Source organism: Rhynchophorus ferrugineus, unplaced genomic scaffold (assembly GCF_030347505.1).
Source record: "Rhynchophorus ferrugineus isolate W39M unplaced genomic scaffold, kcgeb_rfMv2 rfM8, whole genome shotgun sequence".
Lineage (NCBI taxonomy): Eukaryota > Metazoa > Arthropoda > Insecta > Coleoptera > Curculionidae > Rhynchophorus > Rhynchophorus ferrugineus.
The window spans coordinates 2,261,822-2,281,945 of record NW_027472587.1 but is presented as its reverse complement, the minus strand read 5'-3'; the positions used below and the strand labels follow the sequence as shown (position 1 = coordinate 2,281,945).

General features: G+C 29.8%; 2 protein-coding genes across 3 annotated transcripts in view; one reads left to right on the top strand and one right to left on the bottom strand.

Annotated features, from left to right (window-relative positions):
* Positions 1 to 20,124, bottom strand: part of Calx (sodium/calcium exchanger 3) — a 330,536-nt gene that overhangs the window by 248,088 nt on the left and 62,324 nt on the right. The window lies entirely within an intron of this gene.
* LOC143201026 (uncharacterized) overlaps positions 1 to 20,124 on the top strand; it is a 33,155-nt gene that overhangs the window by 1,242 nt on the left and 11,789 nt on the right. The window contains exon 3 of the mRNA XM_076411873.1: positions 9,050 to 9,227. Within this exon, the coding sequence (XP_076267988.1) occupies positions 9,050 to 9,227 (178 nt within the window). The remainder of the gene's footprint in view (positions 1 to 9,049; positions 9,228 to 20,124) is intronic.

Sequence of the window (20,124 nt, the reverse complement as noted above, 5' to 3'; positions counted from 1 at the left end):
ACCGTGAGTTAGTATTGACAATATATCAGTATAGAGTGATATGTTAAACTCACACCATTGGATGTCGATGCATCAAAACTCAAACTAAAGGATTTATTCTTTTATTTCCTTATTTATGTATAATTAGTTATTCGTTATCCTTTACTGAATTTATTTGTCTTCTCTGACTGTACTTGCCAACACAAATGCCAATTATTGAAAGAAATTTAGATAAATCCGAATAAATTTTGATAATAATAATCTCATTAAATATTTCGAAGTTATAAGTAAGTCAACAGAAAAGGCAATCATTCGGTATAAAACATAGTAGTATAAGTACAAAATAGTCTTCTACTGAACTATGTCTTTTTAAACGTGGTTCTTCACTAACTTGGTCAGAAAACAAAAGCTCCTTTGTAACATCTATTAACGATGAAACTGACTAACGAAATAACAGGGTAAATTAGTTCATTTGGTTGCATGCAATCTTTTAATAACAGTTTATGAAGTTTTATTGACCTTGAGATCTCGGCAACCCCAATATCTAGCCAGTCAAATTGTCTAGGTCACAACTAGTAACATCTTTCTTGACTGGAAAAATCGCAGCAATGCTCAACTAAGACTGAACTTTATTTACTGAAATACTTTAGTGCTTTATTTATTTTAAGGTTTCTATTGAAAGCAAGTATCGATTTTGAATTTAATTTTTGAATTTTGAAAAATGAATATAACACACACTCTTGTAATGTTAATACAAGGTTTATAGAATCTTAATTCTTAATTTAATAAATGTTAAGCTGCCTTTCGATAATTTATAATTTGAAATTTAGAATAAAAGCTTCAATTAAAATAGTAAGGTAAAATTATTAATATACAACGAGTAATAAAGAATATTAAGAGCCAGAAAAGGGGGCACTTGTTTTAATTAAATTTTCAAAGAAAAATCGCACACTGAATATAATTCACAGTTAATATAGTATAAAATATAGCCCCTTTTATTAACCAACTTCGAAAAGGAGGAGGTTCTATGTTCGGCTGTATATTTTCTTTTATGTAACTATGTTCGCCGATTTCTCCGTCAATTGTGGGATAATAATTTTTTATTCGAAAGAGTGCATTTCCGAGGTGGTTCCATTGGAACCATATTAAGATCTATTGAGGGGTAGAAGGGAAAAACGAGGGAAACAATCAAATTTCAAAGGAACGTACAAAGTATTCACATAATTGTTATCTAAAATAATTTGAAGACGGAGACAATAATTTTTTGTTGTTGTTTAGTTAAAACATTTTCCAAATCACCTAGGCTAGGTAGCGGACCCCAGGGCTTAAACCGCTCCTTATTTTCAATCATTGTTTCTTTAATCCTATTTTTCCTCCTTCCAGCTGCACCTTTACTTGGCCTAGCCATTGCAATATTAAATAAAATAACTGCATAGTTTATTAATTTAATGAGTAAATATCTAACACTAAAAAGAGAAAAATAAAATACTTCCTCCTATATAATTTCCTCCTATATAATTCCTATATAAATTTTAATCACATAGTACTTGACGATCTCCCAGTCCAAGTACAACTACCACCTTTGGCGATCATAGGGCAATATTAGCAGTAGCAGAGACTGCAGATAACTTAATCTGAAAATTCCAATCTGCTTTTGGCACACATAAGAAGATCACGCCCTAACTTGTCTTCATTAATGGCATGCAAATTCCGTATACAAACAGCAAAATGCCTTGGAATGGCCCTGGATGCCAAGATCAGATGGAAAAAGTATATAAGAAATAATCGCGACGAACTCAACATCAGTCCAGAAAAATGTTTTGGTTACTTGGCCGAAAGTCTGAGCTATCAATTTACAACAAGCTTATTTTATATAAACATATACTAAGCTAGTGTGGAGCTACAGAATTCAGCTGTGAGGCTTATATAACTGCATAGTTTATTAATTTAATGAGTAAATATCTAACACTAAAAAGAGAGAAATAAAATATTTTAACAAAAATTAAATATTTTACATTAAAAAATATTTTTTAAATTTCTCTTATTACAACTTTACAAAAATCTTTCAAACAAAATGATGACACGTTGAAATATAAAACTACCATTCACTTGCCAGCTACCATTAACTTATGGCTTACATAGATTCTGTTTTTATTAATAATTAATTCATAAAAAAAATTCAATATGAAATAATTTAACTTGTTACAATAACTGTATCAGGACTATAATTTAGGATAATTATATATCAATATATATATTAAGAGACATTAATTGATTTTTTTACAGCAGAGAATATCAAAACATAGATGTATGTGCTTTGAATACGATAAGAACTTTACGACTCCATGACAAATACTCTAATGTATAAGAAAATCGATGAAAAATATCATAAAAATATGTTTTTGTGGACAGCAAAAACGGATATATGTGGAGACTCAATCTGTTAGTAAAATGCGAATTTTCTAAACGACTGGGCACGATATCTGAAACATTTATGTGTCTTGAATATGATAGGACAACATTCTTAGATAATAATATGTTATGATTCAAAACTGACAAAAATGGATGGTTTTTCTTAATCACAACCTCCCACGTTACGCTCCCAGTCGCATATGAATTAGACTAAGAAAATATATTTGAATTATTATTCAGATTTTAACTTAAGATTTTTACTTAAAATAATCTCAATAAAAACAATAAGTAAGGAACATTGTTTCACCACAACAACACATGCAGATAAAACTTTGTAATGAAAATTCAGAAGACAAAAAAAAACGACCTATGGAATACCAGAAGACCTACGATACTTCTTATCCTCAACGATTCTTAAACGAAATTTCCCTGGATTGATTAATATGCAAACTAATGTGCAAAGTTTTAAACTACAACTTGAACCAACTACTACAATTAGAACTATTATCGAACAATTCTTGTTCAAATTGTATTTTGTAGTGGTATGACTGAGATATTATTTAATAATACTTTCAAAGAAAATAGATAATGGAAGTTAATTTGAATAAAAAATAAAAAACCTGTAACAAGAAACATTAGAATAGGTTGACAGATCTACGCAAAATTAATGAAAAAAATAGTACTATTTAAAAATATAAATAAAATTTCAAAACTTATTACACGTTTATTATTGGTAGCACGTTTGTCCAGCATTAAACAAATCAATCAACTAATAATTCAAAATATTCCAAAATTCTATACAGAGTCTAAATATTTGCGTGCATGATAATATTTGTCCTGCGTAACATAATCAAACTAACGAAGTAGGCCGCCCGCAAATCATATTAGGATCGTAGACGGCCATTACATTATGAAGCATTTAATTCAAATATTAATTTACGTCATGGATATTGGGATTTAGATGCGGTATTTTCTAATCTTGGCAATGGCGGGCGCATAGGCATGCATAAAGCTGTCGTCCTTACTTGCGAACTAATTTATTGACCCATTCGAAAACTTATTCTGTTCTTCTGTATAAGCCAACGATAGTATTCGGAATGCACTCTCGAGCTATGATGAGTATTTGTCATGGGAAGTTTTCTATCTATTTTCATAGGAAATTTTTCATTTCATTCAATTTATCATTAGAATATTCATTATTTTTGATATCTTAAGAATATAATAATAATCATAGGAAATATATTTTGGCTTCAAATTTCAGTTTTATTTAGATAAATAGTTTTATACTAACTATGGTATTACCCTAAAGGACGCGAATGCCTAGTATAAACTGACAAATCGACAGATTGTTGCAGATAAAGATTAAAAAGACAATTACTAATAAAATAAAACCTTTTTATTATTGTTCTAGTAATCCATTTACTTTTCATATAATTTACTTATTTCTTATATGTATTTATTCCTCAACGATGTTCGTTAACTAATTATAAATCGCAACGCAGTTAATTCATATGTCCCATTTCAAACAGAACTAACAAACAATAATGCACCAAAAAGGACTTTTTATAGAATAAAACGAAATAGTAATTGTATATAGTTATTGTATCACACGATATCAACAATTTTAAATATCCAGGTTTTTTATAACAAAAAGTCTTGCGAAATATAAGTTACATGAATTTTTATTAAATTCCAATGTTGCTCACTTTTCTATAACTATTATTTTTAACTATTATCAGTACAATAAATTTAATATTATTAATTTACATCATATCTACCTACATTGAGTATTTTTATCAATATAAATAATTTAACCCAAACTTGGAAAATAAAAATTAACGAAAATATATTTGTGCACGTGCAATTCACGTATATTCAGAACGCACAAGCACCAATAACACATACATATACGTACATAAATAATTTCTATTAAATAAGCTAGTAGTAAAACCTGGACATACGGACATACGGAATTCAATTTCAATCAAGTTTTTCAGAATAAAATCCAGAGAAGTATTGTAGATGCACCGAGAGACTACAGGACTAATTACTTACACCGAGACTACCGAGAATACCGACTGTCACCCAGGAAATCAAGAGTCTTGTAAGGAGACACGATGTCAGACTCCATTCACATGTTGACATCACATGTGATACAACTCTTAGAAAACATAAAGACTGGACACAGGCTCAAAGGAATCAAACCGTTTCATCTTGTGTAGAGTAGTGTTGTGCACCTCACTTAATAGAAAAACAGCAGTGTTGATACAAAAATAATATTACACCAGAGACTAAGATAGGGTCGATCGGTCCTCGTAGATATAAATTATTGTAATCTGTATGTAATACTGTCTGTATGTAATCTGTAATGTAATATATATATCCAATTGTCTTGGTAACAATACTTTTTTAAAATTTAATTATTATATTTTTACTAGTCGTTTCTTACTATCCTACAAATATATTGTACATATTTTTTTATTTCTAAAAGACGTTTCAACAACTTTATAAATTTTGAAATCTAACAAACAATATTCAGTCGCAGTTAAAAAACACTAACATAATATTACTTTAAAATTCAATAAACATTAACTGGCCTGAAAAGACTCTTAGTCATTAGAGAACTCTCATCTGAATGTGTATAAAAGTAAACTAAAAAATTAAACGAAAGATACTAGACTTAATTAAAAATGTCTAAATACTGATATTAGACCAACCGCAGTTTTTATGAAAATAATTTTCGTTACTTTTAGATTTCATAAGACGTAACACAAAAACAACTAAAATATGATATTTTAGCTTGGAAATTTCAGGGAAAAAGAAGTAGTAAAGTTGGCAAAACAAATGGCGCCTTGATGAAGTTCCAAGTCTGTTCATTAAACACGACAAAAGTCTTAAAGTTAAGTTGTTGAAAAAGCAAGCTCCATAGTTTGTGGATTTATTTATCTTATGTATACATAGAGTATATCGTCATTTAATGTCTATAGTATGATGTTATCTACTTCGCAGCAAAGATATTTTGTTGCGAAATAAATTGAATTTCCTTCCGCACTATCCAATCAACAATTATTTCAAAGCGTTTCTTAACTTCTGTAGACTAAAAAGAGCTGAAAATTAATAGAACAAAACTCAATGAGTCTTCGGTATTAAAGAACCATATTTTTTAATATACCACTTTCCTAAAATTTACAAAAACCTTTAAATAATTTTGCAGAAAAAGTTGTTTCCATGCTTCCTCATGCTTTCTCCATGCTTTTCCATGCTTCCAAAAAAATCCATGTTTTATATATGAGTGGCACATCAAAGCAAGGGATCAGCATTGATCCAAAAAACAATTCCCCATAAGAAAAAGCTGACAAAAAGAATATGGTTACTTTAGTAGACCACCACTAAATATAAAACCTACCTAATATAGTATATCAGCCTAAAAGCCTATAAGTATATCTATGTTTAAAAGCTTGTCCTAAATATAGTAAAATCTCTTCATTTACCAGAAACTAAAGCAAAAGACATTATTTCTGAGTATTAACAAATACAGCAAGGGAAAAGGATGCTTGGATAACATTTAAACTAGTTGGGACTTAAGATCATAATATTTATTAATAATTCATTGCAGATATATTGCTCTTCATGCTGGAAACAGGAATGATTTTATTCCTGGCCCAGAGTTAGTGTTTTCCTGCAAATCCAAGGGCGGTTACCGTAGAGAAATGAACCATAATATGTTTTGTTCTGGTTTAAAAATCAGCTTTTGAAGAACTCATCAGTTTCTAGTTATGAAAACTGCATCATACCTCAGTATACTGATGGAAAAAATCCCTACAAGTGGATCGACAAAGTCTATAATTAAGGAATGTCTAAGGAGCGAACTATTTCAAATTGTTACTCGGTAAATATAAATGAAATGTTTAGTTGTAGTAAAAACAGTTACAAAAAAGTAACTACCATGTATCAGATGCCTAAAAAATATAGCCACAGTGTATTATGTCTTCCTCCCTATCATTATATATTCAATCCAATTGAATTAATATGGGATGTGGCAAATAATAATTGCAATAAATATACAAGAATGAACTGTCTGAATATGTGTAAAGAGGCACTGTTCACAATAACCCCATTGGTTTGGCTGAAGTCCATCAGACATACTGAAAATATTGGAAAAATATTGGATTGGACAACAAGTGTTAGATATATTGGAGATTAACAACTCAGTTATTGACTAGAATAGCGACTAAGAAAGTGACAGTAACTGAATGAACCTTTTTGGATATAATATCATGATCTAATGCTGACAATTACCAAGGGAGAATGATGAGAGTAGAAACAACTATATGATTAATATAGGCTAACAGTGTGGATAATTATAAAGAATGAAACGAAGGAAACTAGAACGAAACATACATAAAAGGTAAATATGGTACCTAATGAAAGTGCAATAAATTACTTGGATATACAGTTGTTAATTAGGTGGATTAGGCGTTACAATACATTAAAAAACGCTCCTAATACTCCACCTTATAGGTGGTGTGGAAAAGAGTTAAATGTAAATATAATAAAATATAACCCTAACGGGTTTGTTTGACTGAACGGGCAATATGCTCCATATGATACATATAATATGTATAATTATGTTTAAATTAAATTAGATGTTTAGTTATTGTTATAATATATTAATGAAATTTATTTATTTTTATTTAAATTTGTGTCTATCTAAATTGTTAACTATCCCAATTTAAACTATTGGTTGTCAACATAAACCGCCCTAATTAAAAGCCGTTCTAAAACGAAATGTATTTTTAAAAGACATCATTTACGTTTCAGTCATTGTCCCTTTGAAGCATATACAGATTCATTCCTCAATACACGGCAACAGTGCCGGATTTCTACTTGTCGATGGAGCGTCACAAAAATTTATTTTATACACGTTGGATCCCACCTTATATTACAAATATATAAAAATGTATGTATTACGCGTGTTATCATAAAGTAATATGAAATACGGTTTCAGCAACCAAAAAGTCTTTTTGGTGAACGGAATAATTTGGCGTTTGCTATAGCTTTATAATGCTGGAAATGGCTTAATATCCCAAACTCTTAGATATTCTACTAAACTAGCTTCCGCCGGCTGACAGCCTAGCTCATCAGCTTTGCAAAATTACCATTGTGACACCTAGAGCAATTGCAAACACTACAAGAAAATGTTTTCGGATATTTCTTAATTATATACGACGGTGTTTACTAGGACTCCATAGCGAAATTATCCATATCATATATTTATGATATATGAAATATATTAACATATATTTCAATGTAATTCTGTACAATTCCGTGAAGAGTTCGTAAGCTAATTAAAATTATGTATTTTGTAAATATGTATATTACGCTATTAGCAAAAATTAAAAATAAAAGCAATTGACAAGAAGAAAAACGCAAAAACATTTTAACTCCTTCACGTTTATGAACTGTATACTGTTAAATATGTTACATATATTTTATTTGTTCATTATATAATTTCGACAACGCAAAAAATGTCTTTTATAGTTGGTATTATTAATTACGTACGAACATATAAGCCGTAATCGACTAACTATACTATAATGTTGAGTTACTAAATATATCATATTTTATATTATATATTAATGTTATTGAATAAACTCTAAGAATTAATTTTGCTGAATACTTATTAAATTATTTTCGTTTACCCCATGTAAGTTTGTCAATACATGGGGCCCTTTTGACAACCAATTCTTTCGATGAATTTCAGTCCTATTTGTTAAGAGAAAAAATAAAAGGCTATGGTGACTGAAGGTTTTTCTTGGAAATGCTAAAAATTAAAATATCGCAGAATTAAATTAATAATTCAAAATGGGATTATTATAGAATGCGATTCCGCAATATGAGTTTTTTGACTCAAAATAACTGTGGTAATTTTATTAAAGGTAACTGGTGCTTATGAAACTAAGGATAATGCTAATTTTTCTCTTATTAATATAACATTAGATCCAGTGTGCCGTAAAAGTTAACATATTTACGTTAATTAAATTGAAAATTTGAAGGTAATACATTATATCTTATATTATTATGTATCGAATAAATTTTACTAAAATATTAAGTTAATAGATAATTACAGTAAAAAAAACAGAAATATTAAAACATTTTATTCAGTCAGCGCTTATTAGGCGTTAATTCAAATCTGATGTTCTCGAACCGATGTATATTTAAAAAATATCATTTACGTTTCAGTGATTGCCCCTTTGAAGCATATACAGATTCATTCCTCAATACACTGCAACAATGCAGGATTTGTACTTGTCGATGGAGCGTCACAAAAATTTATTTTATACACGTTGGTCCCACCTTGTATTACAAATATATAAAAATGTATGTATTGCACGTGTTATCATAAAGTAATATTAAATACGTTTTCAGCAACTAAAAAGTCTTTTTGGTGAAAGGAATAATTTGACGTTTGTTCTAGCTTTATAATGCTGGAAATGGCTTAATATCCCAAACTCTTAGATAATCTACTAAACTAGCTTCCGCCGGCTGATAGCCTAATTGCCATTGTGACACCTAGAGACAATTGCCGATTGATCAAGTTAAATTTGCGAAAATTACTCGGTTAACAAACAAAACGGAGAGCCAATCTGTCGCGTAGGCCTTGGTGTCGGCGCCATGTAATCAAAAACTACGAATGGAAACTGATGGCTAGGGTGCAATCTAATCCGGGAGGAACTTTAAAACCGACGTGTCTGGCGACGCTAATCTCGCGACATTTAAATCGCAGCAATTTGGTCTGGGAACAGTTCGGATGGGAAAAAGCTGAAGTTGCGACTGTATAAATGTTGCTTTGATGAACTTGTAGGCTGGTTCATTCACACCACAAAATGTAAATGGGATTCTAAGTAGAATTTTAAATCAAGCTTAATGTAAGTTTATCTCAAGCCAAGGAAAAACTAGGTAGAAATTTCTTATAGAAGAATTGTGTTTAAGGTATTAAGACTGTACGTAAAATGAGTTTCAATTTCAAGATCATTGAAGGCTTTCCTGCTAAATTATCGAGATTTCAGATATAAACACCTTAAGTGAAAATGTTAAATGTTTTCATGTATTCTGATAATTTTAAAAAGTGGGTGAACTAAAAAAAAATATTCTCCGTACAACTATACTGGTTAATTGAAATATACACTCAACTTGATATAAAATCAAAGAGGTTGATTTATAAGACAATCATAAAGCCAATTTGGACCTATGGGGTGCAAATATGGGATTGCACTAAACATTCAAATCAACTAATCCAAGGCTGTCAAAACAAGATTCTTCGATTGATTACCAATGCCTATCGCTAAGTAACCAACGAAGAACTGCACGATGACCTGGAAATTAAATGGATTTGCGAAGTTATCTAAGATTTCGCCTTGAAACACGAAAGAAGATTACTAAATCATACTAATATAGAAGCAATACAGCTGTTGCACAGCGCGCAGGATGTCAGAAGATTGAAGCGAACCAAACCATACGAACTTATATAAAGTGCATACCTTCAGTGTAAACTATAGCTTAAGTTATTATAATTTTATAATTGAGGAATACATATTGATGTATTTTGTCGCACTCATCTTGCTTGTGAATTAATCCAAGTATAAATGAAATTTTGTAATAAATTAATTTATAATTAAGATTGTACTAAGCATATCTAATAAAGATGTTATCAAAAAAAAATATATACAACGTTTTCCTAACTTTTTAACAACATGACGATACCTTGTCAAAATAATGATGTTAGTTTGGCAGTGATCTAATGCATTTTGCACTTTTTCACCATTTTGAAACCGTGTAGCAGCCGAACTATACTGTATCAACCACAACATGTGATATCTAGAAGCCGCTATATATGATAAGTACGTTAGGTGTGGGGCAGAACTTCCCATTCGAACAACAACAATATATCCGTAACAACTATTGAGCCTGTTGCGTGGTATTGCTGGGCTTTTGCAATAATCATGGATGACGTTAGTTGGATAATTTTTTTTGTTTTTTTATTATGTGGCATTAAAAAATACATACAACCCTAAATTTTGACTTTTCTATCACCAACCTCTACTTTTTAACAGTCATTTTAATAATTTTATCATTTTTTATCCCGCTCAATAACATCAATTATTATCACTTAGTAAGTTATCTCCTCCGTGTGTCTACCGGTGTCACTTCTCGCCCAGTAAACAGCGTGGAGTAGAGATGAAAACGAAGATGGTCTCCTATTTCTCTCAAACAATAAGCCTTCTCCCCCTTCCTCTGCAGTTTTCTATAAAAGTTCTCATATAAAATATATTCTCAAGTATCTTTATTATTTATTTATTAATAAATAATATTATTGAATATAATTTATTATTAAAAACTAATAAATGTTCGCACGATCAGTTAATTAGGTGTATAAATTATATTTAAAGTATAAATTATTTTTATACGATTATAAAATCAAAAATTATTCTTTCTTATTTATAACCAAAATATTGTTGGGAATGGTGAACCGAATTCGGTGAAAGTTAGATTTTTGTTAAATTTGGGAAATTTTTTTTTTGTGTTTACGTTGTGTAAAGCTCTAATAAGCTCTAACTTCTACAGATATTTTTTTCAATATTTCTAGCAATATGTATTTCCGATATAATTAAGAAAAATAAAAATTTTCGCTTTCGTGAAAGTATCTATTATTTACGCGTATATTTAATGTAATCAAAAATAAAATAAATTATTAACATAATAATTTTCATTATTAAATAATTCAATCAGTTCTATTTATGTGGGTTTGTATTGTACAGAGAACAATGCCAACAAAACGCAAAGGGGTGATAATTTGAGCCGTGATACAAATAAATCTAGAAGCATTCGAAATGGGAGAGCCCAAAAAACCTAAGAACAAGCTCAGGAAGAAAATACTGGAGCGCGTGTGAGAATGGCGCAATTGCGTCAAGAACAAAATATTGACAGGCTAACAAAAAATATTGTTTACGGTGTAGCATTAAGAGATTAATATTATGTAATGAATTAATGATCAAAATTTAAATTTTCAGTCATTTCATAGGGTAGCAATTTTGCCTTCTTTTGAATATTTTTCACCACATGTAAATACCAAAGAATAGTTAACTGCTACTGCAACTACTAAACTAACTGAAATATTTTTAACACTTAAAACTGGGTTTTCGTCCAATAAGTCTTACCAAACTTAAATCGACAATTGGAATATGGTGGAGTAGTATCATTATAAGTTTATAAAAGTGCTTGATGAGGTTCGGCAACAAATTTTTTCAAATAAATCAAAAAAATCAATGAAAAAATTAAATTATTAATTATTAATTATTATTAAATTATTAAAAAATTAAATCAAATTAAACTGAGTAACTCAATACTAAGAAATAGCAAAATTGTTATTTTATGTAGGGAAATGTCAAAAACCATCGAATTTAACAGTTAGATTAACAAGTACAACTAATTGTTTTGCTATAATATCAATAAGTTATATTGTGTAAGCTTTTGAAAAAGCGTGAATGTAAGTCGCGATTGTGAATGAAGCAAATATCAGCTTGATCTTTTTCGTCACAAAAACCTGCGAAGAATTTATTCACTTTTCATTTGACAGTCATAACCAAATTATTGCAATCTGCGTCTCTGAATATATCGGATAGAAACTTACACATGAAGCTTATAGATGTCAGACTGTAACAGTGTTCAACTCTAAGGAATGGGGTCCTAAGTATTGATGTCCCCATATTCTAATAGTCTACGACTGAGAAACTGAGCGACTATCTCATCTTGGTCTAAAGATTTAGCCATAAAAAGATATAAACAAACATTTCGCTTAACTTAATTTTTATATACAATTGATAACGCATGTATATTTTTGACTCCATGATTTCTAAGAGATCAAAAACAAAAATCCAAACTATCTTGGTTACTTAACAAGAATATATTTATTTATAATTAATAAATATATGGGGTTTATAATCTAGCTAATAATTTTACAACTATTATCCACGTTTTGATGACAACGTGAAAAATAGCTTAATTTTCTAAAAAACAATATGCTGGGTCAGACACCAGAAATGCTTAATACAGATAATTTGATGAAAACTTACAAATTACACTTCTTGAAAGGGAAACGATGTCTCATTATTTTGCTTTCTGCAGACATGGTAACACTTCTTAGAACGAATATGCATTATAATAAACTAATTTTGGTTACGATTTAACCACGAAAACGCTAAGAGCACTGTTCTTTACGCTCTTCTGCATCCATAAATGGCGCCCAAAATAAAAACAAACGCACCATATAAACGAAATGAACTAAACAACAGCTTTCGCGGCTCTTAACATAGCGATTAAAATAAGTAAGTAAATTTCAAAGTAGTGAAACCTAGATACTAGACATCTCGAAACATTTCTCCAAAACCAACTATAAAGTTAAATCTCTATTTTCTCCATGAATACAATTAACCAAAATGGTATTTAACAACACGACTGCCAATCTGTCCAAAGAAAAAGAGAAACACTTTTTTTATACAATTTTATGTAATACATTTTTTTCATAAATTCATTTGTTTGCACTTGCATGGCAAATTTTATCAAATAAACAATCAAATGTCTTCACAGCAAAATGTTTTCTTTACGGAGATTTATTATAATTTATATTTCAATACTTTTATAACAGAAATTTAAAATATCCAATCAATTTACTGCAATGGGCAACAATAACTCCATTTAGTTATGGGAAGTAGCGAAACTTTTCTTGAAATATCCCTATTGAGTTTTCTGTCTGTTACTCTATCAACGTAGCATGCAGAGTTTTGAAGCTTAATGTTTCTAGATCTGGTTACTCTTCTAGAGCAAATATGTACTATAATGAACTAGTTTTGATTAAAATGTAATTACGAGAACGTAGAAAAAACCAAAGCTAAGCGCACTATTCTTTACCCTCTCCTGCACCTAGAAATGGCGCACAAAATTAAAACAAACGCACCATGGAAGCGAAATGAACCAATCAAATACTTTCACATCTCTTAGCGTAGCGATTAAAACAAATAATAAGTTCAAAGTGGAAACATTTCTCCAAAATTACCTATAAAGCTAAATTTCCATTTTCTCTACGATTATAATTAACCAAAATAGTATTTAACGACACAATGACCGTCATATCTGGCCAAAGAAAAAGAGAAAATAGAAAATATATTTCCAACACTGTACATTTTATTGTATTGTTTCCGTATATATATTTTTGTTTTATAGATTTTTTTTCCAGAGATTAGACTGTTTTTTATTTAAATTTTATTGGTCAATGAAATGTGACGTCAGAGTAGTCACGTGCCGCAATTGAATGGCAAATTTTATCAAATAACCAATCAAAGGTCTTAACATGAAAATGTTTTCTTTACAGATATTTATTATAATTTATATTTAGCAATGGGCAATTATAACTCCATCGAGATATTTTTCTTCAAATACCTCGACTGAGTCCTCTGTCTATTACTCTATTAAATTAGCATGTAGAGCTTTGAAGCTTGATGTCTGTAGACCTGGTTACACTTCTTAGAACGAATATGCATTACAATGAAGTTCAAAGTAGTGGCATTTCTCTAAAATTACGTATAAAGTTAAATCTATATTTTCTCTATGAATATAATTGACCAAAATAGTATTTAACGACACATTGACCGTCAGATCTGCCCAAAGAAAAAGAGAAAATACAAAATATAATTCCAATACTGTACATTTTAATCCATTATCGAGAACGAGTTCTATCGCGGAAGTGTTTGAAATGCAAAAGTGATTCTTTCTTAGGGCTTCCCGATCGATAGGCCTTGTCTAATTGTTTTCTGGTTGCATTCTCGTCGCCTCACTTTGCGAAAGGCTGAATCGAACAATAAACCGTCTCGGAAAGCGGCGAAAAGTTCAGCGATTCAATGAGCGTTCTTCTTCTTAAAAAGCCCCCCCCCCCCTTCGGGTAAATGTTCAACATTGAACTTTTTAATTATTTTTTAATTGGAACAATCGAGTTCCACTTTAATCCAATTTAGTTGCAAGGTTAGAAGGGTTTTTAAGGAGGAACAAAAAACGGTTCAATTATAAGACGGCTTGGTATAATATTTAACTTTGCATATTAAATTAGTAATATTTTATAACGAGTTTTAATTATCCGCTGATAATTTGATCATTTTTTTATTAAATTATGTCGTCGCGACTCCCGTTCGGTAACATGAATTGAAGTGTATTTCAAGTGTTCACGCTGCAATACAACAAAATTTAATTAAAATTATACAGGACCCCCATTGTGACAGTTCATACTTTAAATGTGTTATTGAGTTGTTAAAGAAAACAATCTTGTAAATGAAATACAATTTACTTTCTCTCTTCTTTACGTTAATTAATACACATAGACAAGTGTGTTGGTTTAAATGAATACATTATGAATGAATTAAACGTAATGGTGAAAGAATTATGAATTGGATGGAAAAGTAAATCCTTTGTCTGGTTTAGAATAATACTGAGTCCGTCATCGAACCGAACTGATGATTATACACACGACATATTTTAAGGATTTTAGTGTTCTTGATTCTTGACTTCCATTCTTGATGTTTTTTCCTTCTTTTTAATTCCGATCATATCTGTTATTCTCGCTAATTCTGTACTCTTGAGATTTTACTGCTATTTTTCTTGGTCTTGTGACTCTTTAATTCTAATTCTGTTGCAAATTATGTTGTCCTTATTTCTGATTCTGATAATTCTTTTCATTCATTTTGCAAATTCTTTAGTCAATTCTGCCTGCTTGGTATTTTACTGTTTCTGATCTTGATTATGTAACCTTTGCTAATTATTTTTCCAATTTATTAGTTAATTCTGATTCTCGTTGTCGATGTATCGTGTTTTGTCGTTGAAACTCCTCCCTCGGGTGGTGGTTGAAGAAACACTTTTCTGTATCTCGATTTGTTAAGAATTTTGGGAAGGGAAAGACTCTTCCAACTAGGAACTTCTCACGCTGATGAATCACGTGCGTTATGGACTCTTAAAGAATGCCGAAGACTTCACGATCTCGGACCTTATTGAAGTTTATAGTTTTCACCGCCATAAGGGGTCCTCTATGAGATCTAACTTTTGACACGCTTCGTCTAACCTCGGCACCTGAACCCCCAATTATCCGGAACACTCAACAACGAGTCAATCAGACATCATTTTTCTTAGACAGGAGCTTTCTGTTTGCTCGGTGCCTTTGTTGGCCTAGTTTCATCGAACATTCGATACAACGCAATATTTAATAGTGTCAAGTCATAATTCTTTTTCCATGTCACACATATTATAAAAACCAGTTAAATGGTGTAATAAAAGCAAATCAGCAAAAAGCATGTTATTCAAAGAAAATAAGAATGTACATAAAACAAAAGCAACAAATCTGACCAAACTATATGAATAAAAAATCAACTGAAAACTACCAAATATACCAGATGTACTAGAAAGTCATTACCGGTTTTTTTCCAAAAAAAACTACATAATCTTCAAAAAAATTGAAAAATGTATTTATTCAAGGTGTTGGCCATTTAATTCTATACATTTTAGCCAACTTTAACCATTTCTTGGGCCTCATTTATCGCTTCTGCTAATTTTTTTTGAGTTTGAGTTGGGTCTTCACCCAGTAACTCTTGTAGTTTTGCATTCTCAAACTTTTTCGGTCTATCAGAACATTCTCTTGCATATCGAAATCACCACTTTTGAATTTTCGAAACCACGCCACACATCTTTTTAAAGTTAAATAGTCCTCACTGTAGGATTCTACAAGCAAACGGTGACATTCAGCGGCTTTTTTAAACTTGAAAAGAGTTTAAAAAACTTGCACAAGTGAAAAAGCATATAATTATAGACAAGTAATATATAAAAAGGAGACATAAAAACTGAAGATCAAAACATTGGAGAGATCGAAAAATAATTTTCAAGAATTTTCTTGTCTGCCAAAAGTAATAAAATACACCAACCAATTAGAAAAGAAAATTAGCGCATAGAACAAATACAAATTGAAAAATTAAAAGTTTACTGTAATTGTAACTGTGCTAAAAAAATTAGTGATAAAGTAACGTAGAATTATTAACGAAAATTGACATTAAAATATAGAAAGACAAACTTGGCAATTAGTTTTTATTCATATACATAAGTATAGTGTGTGTATGATAATTATAAGAAGATATTTGAGGAGAAGTAACTTAAAAAATTGCAAGAATATTTCAAGTATAGATGATAAATCAATGCAGTCATTGCAGACGAAAATTAGACATGAAATTAAATACCTTCTAAACCCAAGCAGGACTAAGACAAATTGGAGGTTTAAGCACAACCATGTTTCTTATATTAATGGATGAAATAACAAATAAATATCAAATAAACAAAATAGAATTATACTATTATACAGGGTACCAAAATATGGAAAAAATATAAATGTCAGTAGGCACTTTTGCACTTTTGTTGATATAATAATAACAACTAATAGACCAATGCCTATAGAAAATTTTAAACCGATGGTATATGAAACTAACTTAATATAGAATGACAGTGAATAAAACTGAAAGTCATAGTGATGGAAGAGCCAGAAGTAATACATATCCAAATTGAATATATAAAACTAGAGCAATAAATGCATTCATAAATATTATAGCAATCGGAAGTTAGAAAACCATGAATGCTTCACTATAAACAGCAAATTCATTAACAAAAAGAAAAATCTAAGGAAAACAATCTAAATAAAAGACATTCAAAAACTGTATCAACAACAGAAACTGTCATTAAATTAGGTCTTGTGTTTCATATAATTGTATATAATTCAGATTTTATGACATGCTGCATTAGTACTATAGGAGTAACTTGAATCTAAGACCATACAAAATCGAAACAAAAGACTAAAGAGAGAAGTGAACCTGACTCCGGTTGAAAAATAAACTTGGTAACAAAATTGTGTTAACAACATTTGGTTAGGATACACAAGGAATTTTATTCGTCGATTACTTCCAAATCTATGGAGCAACTCAGATATCAAAATGTCAACCCACGCCAAAGACAATGTGTTCTTTAACACATCAAAAAAATTGAAAAATCAATTATTTAAAATACAAATCCGTCAGAATTGTTCTAAAATGTACTTTACTCCCTAGATAGAGCTCTTTTAAACCTCAGGTTGTTCTAACGTCTCAAAAATTAAAACATGGAAAATAATATCCATCAAACAAAGAACTAGAAAGATAATCTAAGATTATATGTTTTATTTTGATGTAACATTTTGTAAATACCTAAGAATTTGATATTTGATGAAATATAATCAACACTAACAGAGATATTACAGTATTTCAAAATTAGTCCATATAAGTAAAAACTACCGTAAAAAAAAAATTAAATAGGATAAAGGATATATCTTTCCCTATACATATCCAAAATTGGCACACTCGATATAGGAGATGATATTCTGTTCTCTTTTGAACGTATTCAATTAACCCAAAAGAATATTTTGTCAAAAAAAACAGATCGTCAATCGACCGGAATGGAATTAGAAGCATCAAGAATCAAGGACGAGATTAAATTATTCAAAATAGGTGTACTTTACTCTCTAGATAGAGCTCTTTTAAACCCTAGGTTGTTCTAACGTCTCAAAAATTAAAACATGGAAAATAATAGCCATCAAACAAAGAACTAGAAAGAGAATCTAAGATTATACGTTTTATTTTGATGTAACATTTTGTAAGTACCTAACAATTTGATATTTGATGAAATATAATCAGCACTAACAGAGATATTACAGTACTTCAAAATTAATCCATATAAGTAAAAACTACTGTAATAAAAAATTTAATAGGATAAAGGATATATCGTTCCCCATACATATCCAAAATTGGCACACTCGATATATGAGATGATATTCTGTTCTCTTTTGAACGTATTCAATTAACCCAAAAGAATATTTTGTCAAAAAAAACAGATCGTCAATCGACCGGAATGGAATTAGAAGCATCAAGAATCAAGGACGAGATTAAATTATTCAAAATAGGTGTACTTTACTCCCTAGATATAGCTCTTTTAAACCTCAGGTTGTTCTAACGTCTCAAAAATTAAAACATGGAAAATAATATCCATCAAACAAAGAACTAGAAAGAGAATCTAAGATTATACGTTTTAATTTGATGTAACATTTTGTAAGTACCTAAGAATTTGACATTTGATGAAATATAATCAGCACTAACAGAGATATTACAGTACTTCAAAATTAGTCCATATAAGTAAAAACTACTATAATAAAAAAATTAATAGGATAAAGGATATATCTTTCCCCATACATATCCAAAATTGGCACACCCGATATATGAGATGATATTCTGTTCTCTTTTGAATGTATTCAATTAACCCAAAACGAATAATTTGTCAAAAAAAAACAGATCGTCAATCGACTGGAATGGAATTAGAAGCATCAAGAATCAAGGACGAGATTAAATTATTCAAACTACATCTAAACATGAATCATGGGCATTTAGGAACTTCTGATCTCTTAAAACCTCTGGTTTGTGAACTACAGAAACTCTTACCCATGTCTACTGAAACATGAAGTACCAGTACTTATAACTGCAGATAATTGGAACACCGGAAGCTTGGAAAACTGTTCCATTAAAATAATTTTATACAAATATTATACTCTTAACTGCAAAAAGTATTTTCCATCCTTATACATATGAAAACTCTTTTTACAGAAAACCTTTTTTACAAAAATATATCAATATATTTATAGAAAATATCAATGAGTTGGGAATATTTAACACACTACATCGTAACATCAGTGTTCTTGTGGATATTGTAAGAAGGTAATTCACATTCAACGAGGCCTTTCGTACAAAGCTGAAAACCACCATACATCCGTATTCCAAATTTATGATACAAGCGCGATAATAAAGTCAGGGCTTCAATCCCCTAACAAGATGCAAACTGTCGCTTCATATATATTTTTCATAACACAGTTCCGGGTTGAATCAAGATAAACAATGTGCTTTATTTCTGATACATTGTAATCTTTAATCAAAAACGTTAAAAATCATATTTATTCATGTGTTTTCACATTTTGGAATACGAAATATTTTCTAAGAAACCCGTTTAATATCACAAAATCAACTTGATTGTTAAAAAACAACTATTTCTATATGGGAAAAGATCGAACTTCTGATATAGTCTGTAAATGTTTGTCCCTTTCTTCTTTATATAAATAGAAATAAAAATTATTTATTCATACAGGTCATAAAACCCCTGCAAGAACCTATTAATATTGTAATTGAGAAGTTTTCTATTAAACGAAGTAAAATATTTTTTTATATATTTAGTTTAACGTGTTTTACCAGCACCCGAAATTCTTTAAAGATTTATCTAAATCAAGAAATATATAATTAAATAAATATTATTTATAATAATTATTATTGCTATTATTATGTAATTACAAGTACATAATAATAGTAAAACAATTATATATAATATATAAGAAATATTGTTATAAATATAGTTTTCAGAATTATTAGTTTATTCTAAAAGCTTATTGACTTTCTTTAAAAAAAAATCGGCTAAAAAAATAATATGGAAAATATGTATCACACTTTTCCAAATTCGTGTAAAGAAGACTCTGTTTGTAATTTAATTTTTAGCTAAATACATTATTATAGATACGATATGAGTCCC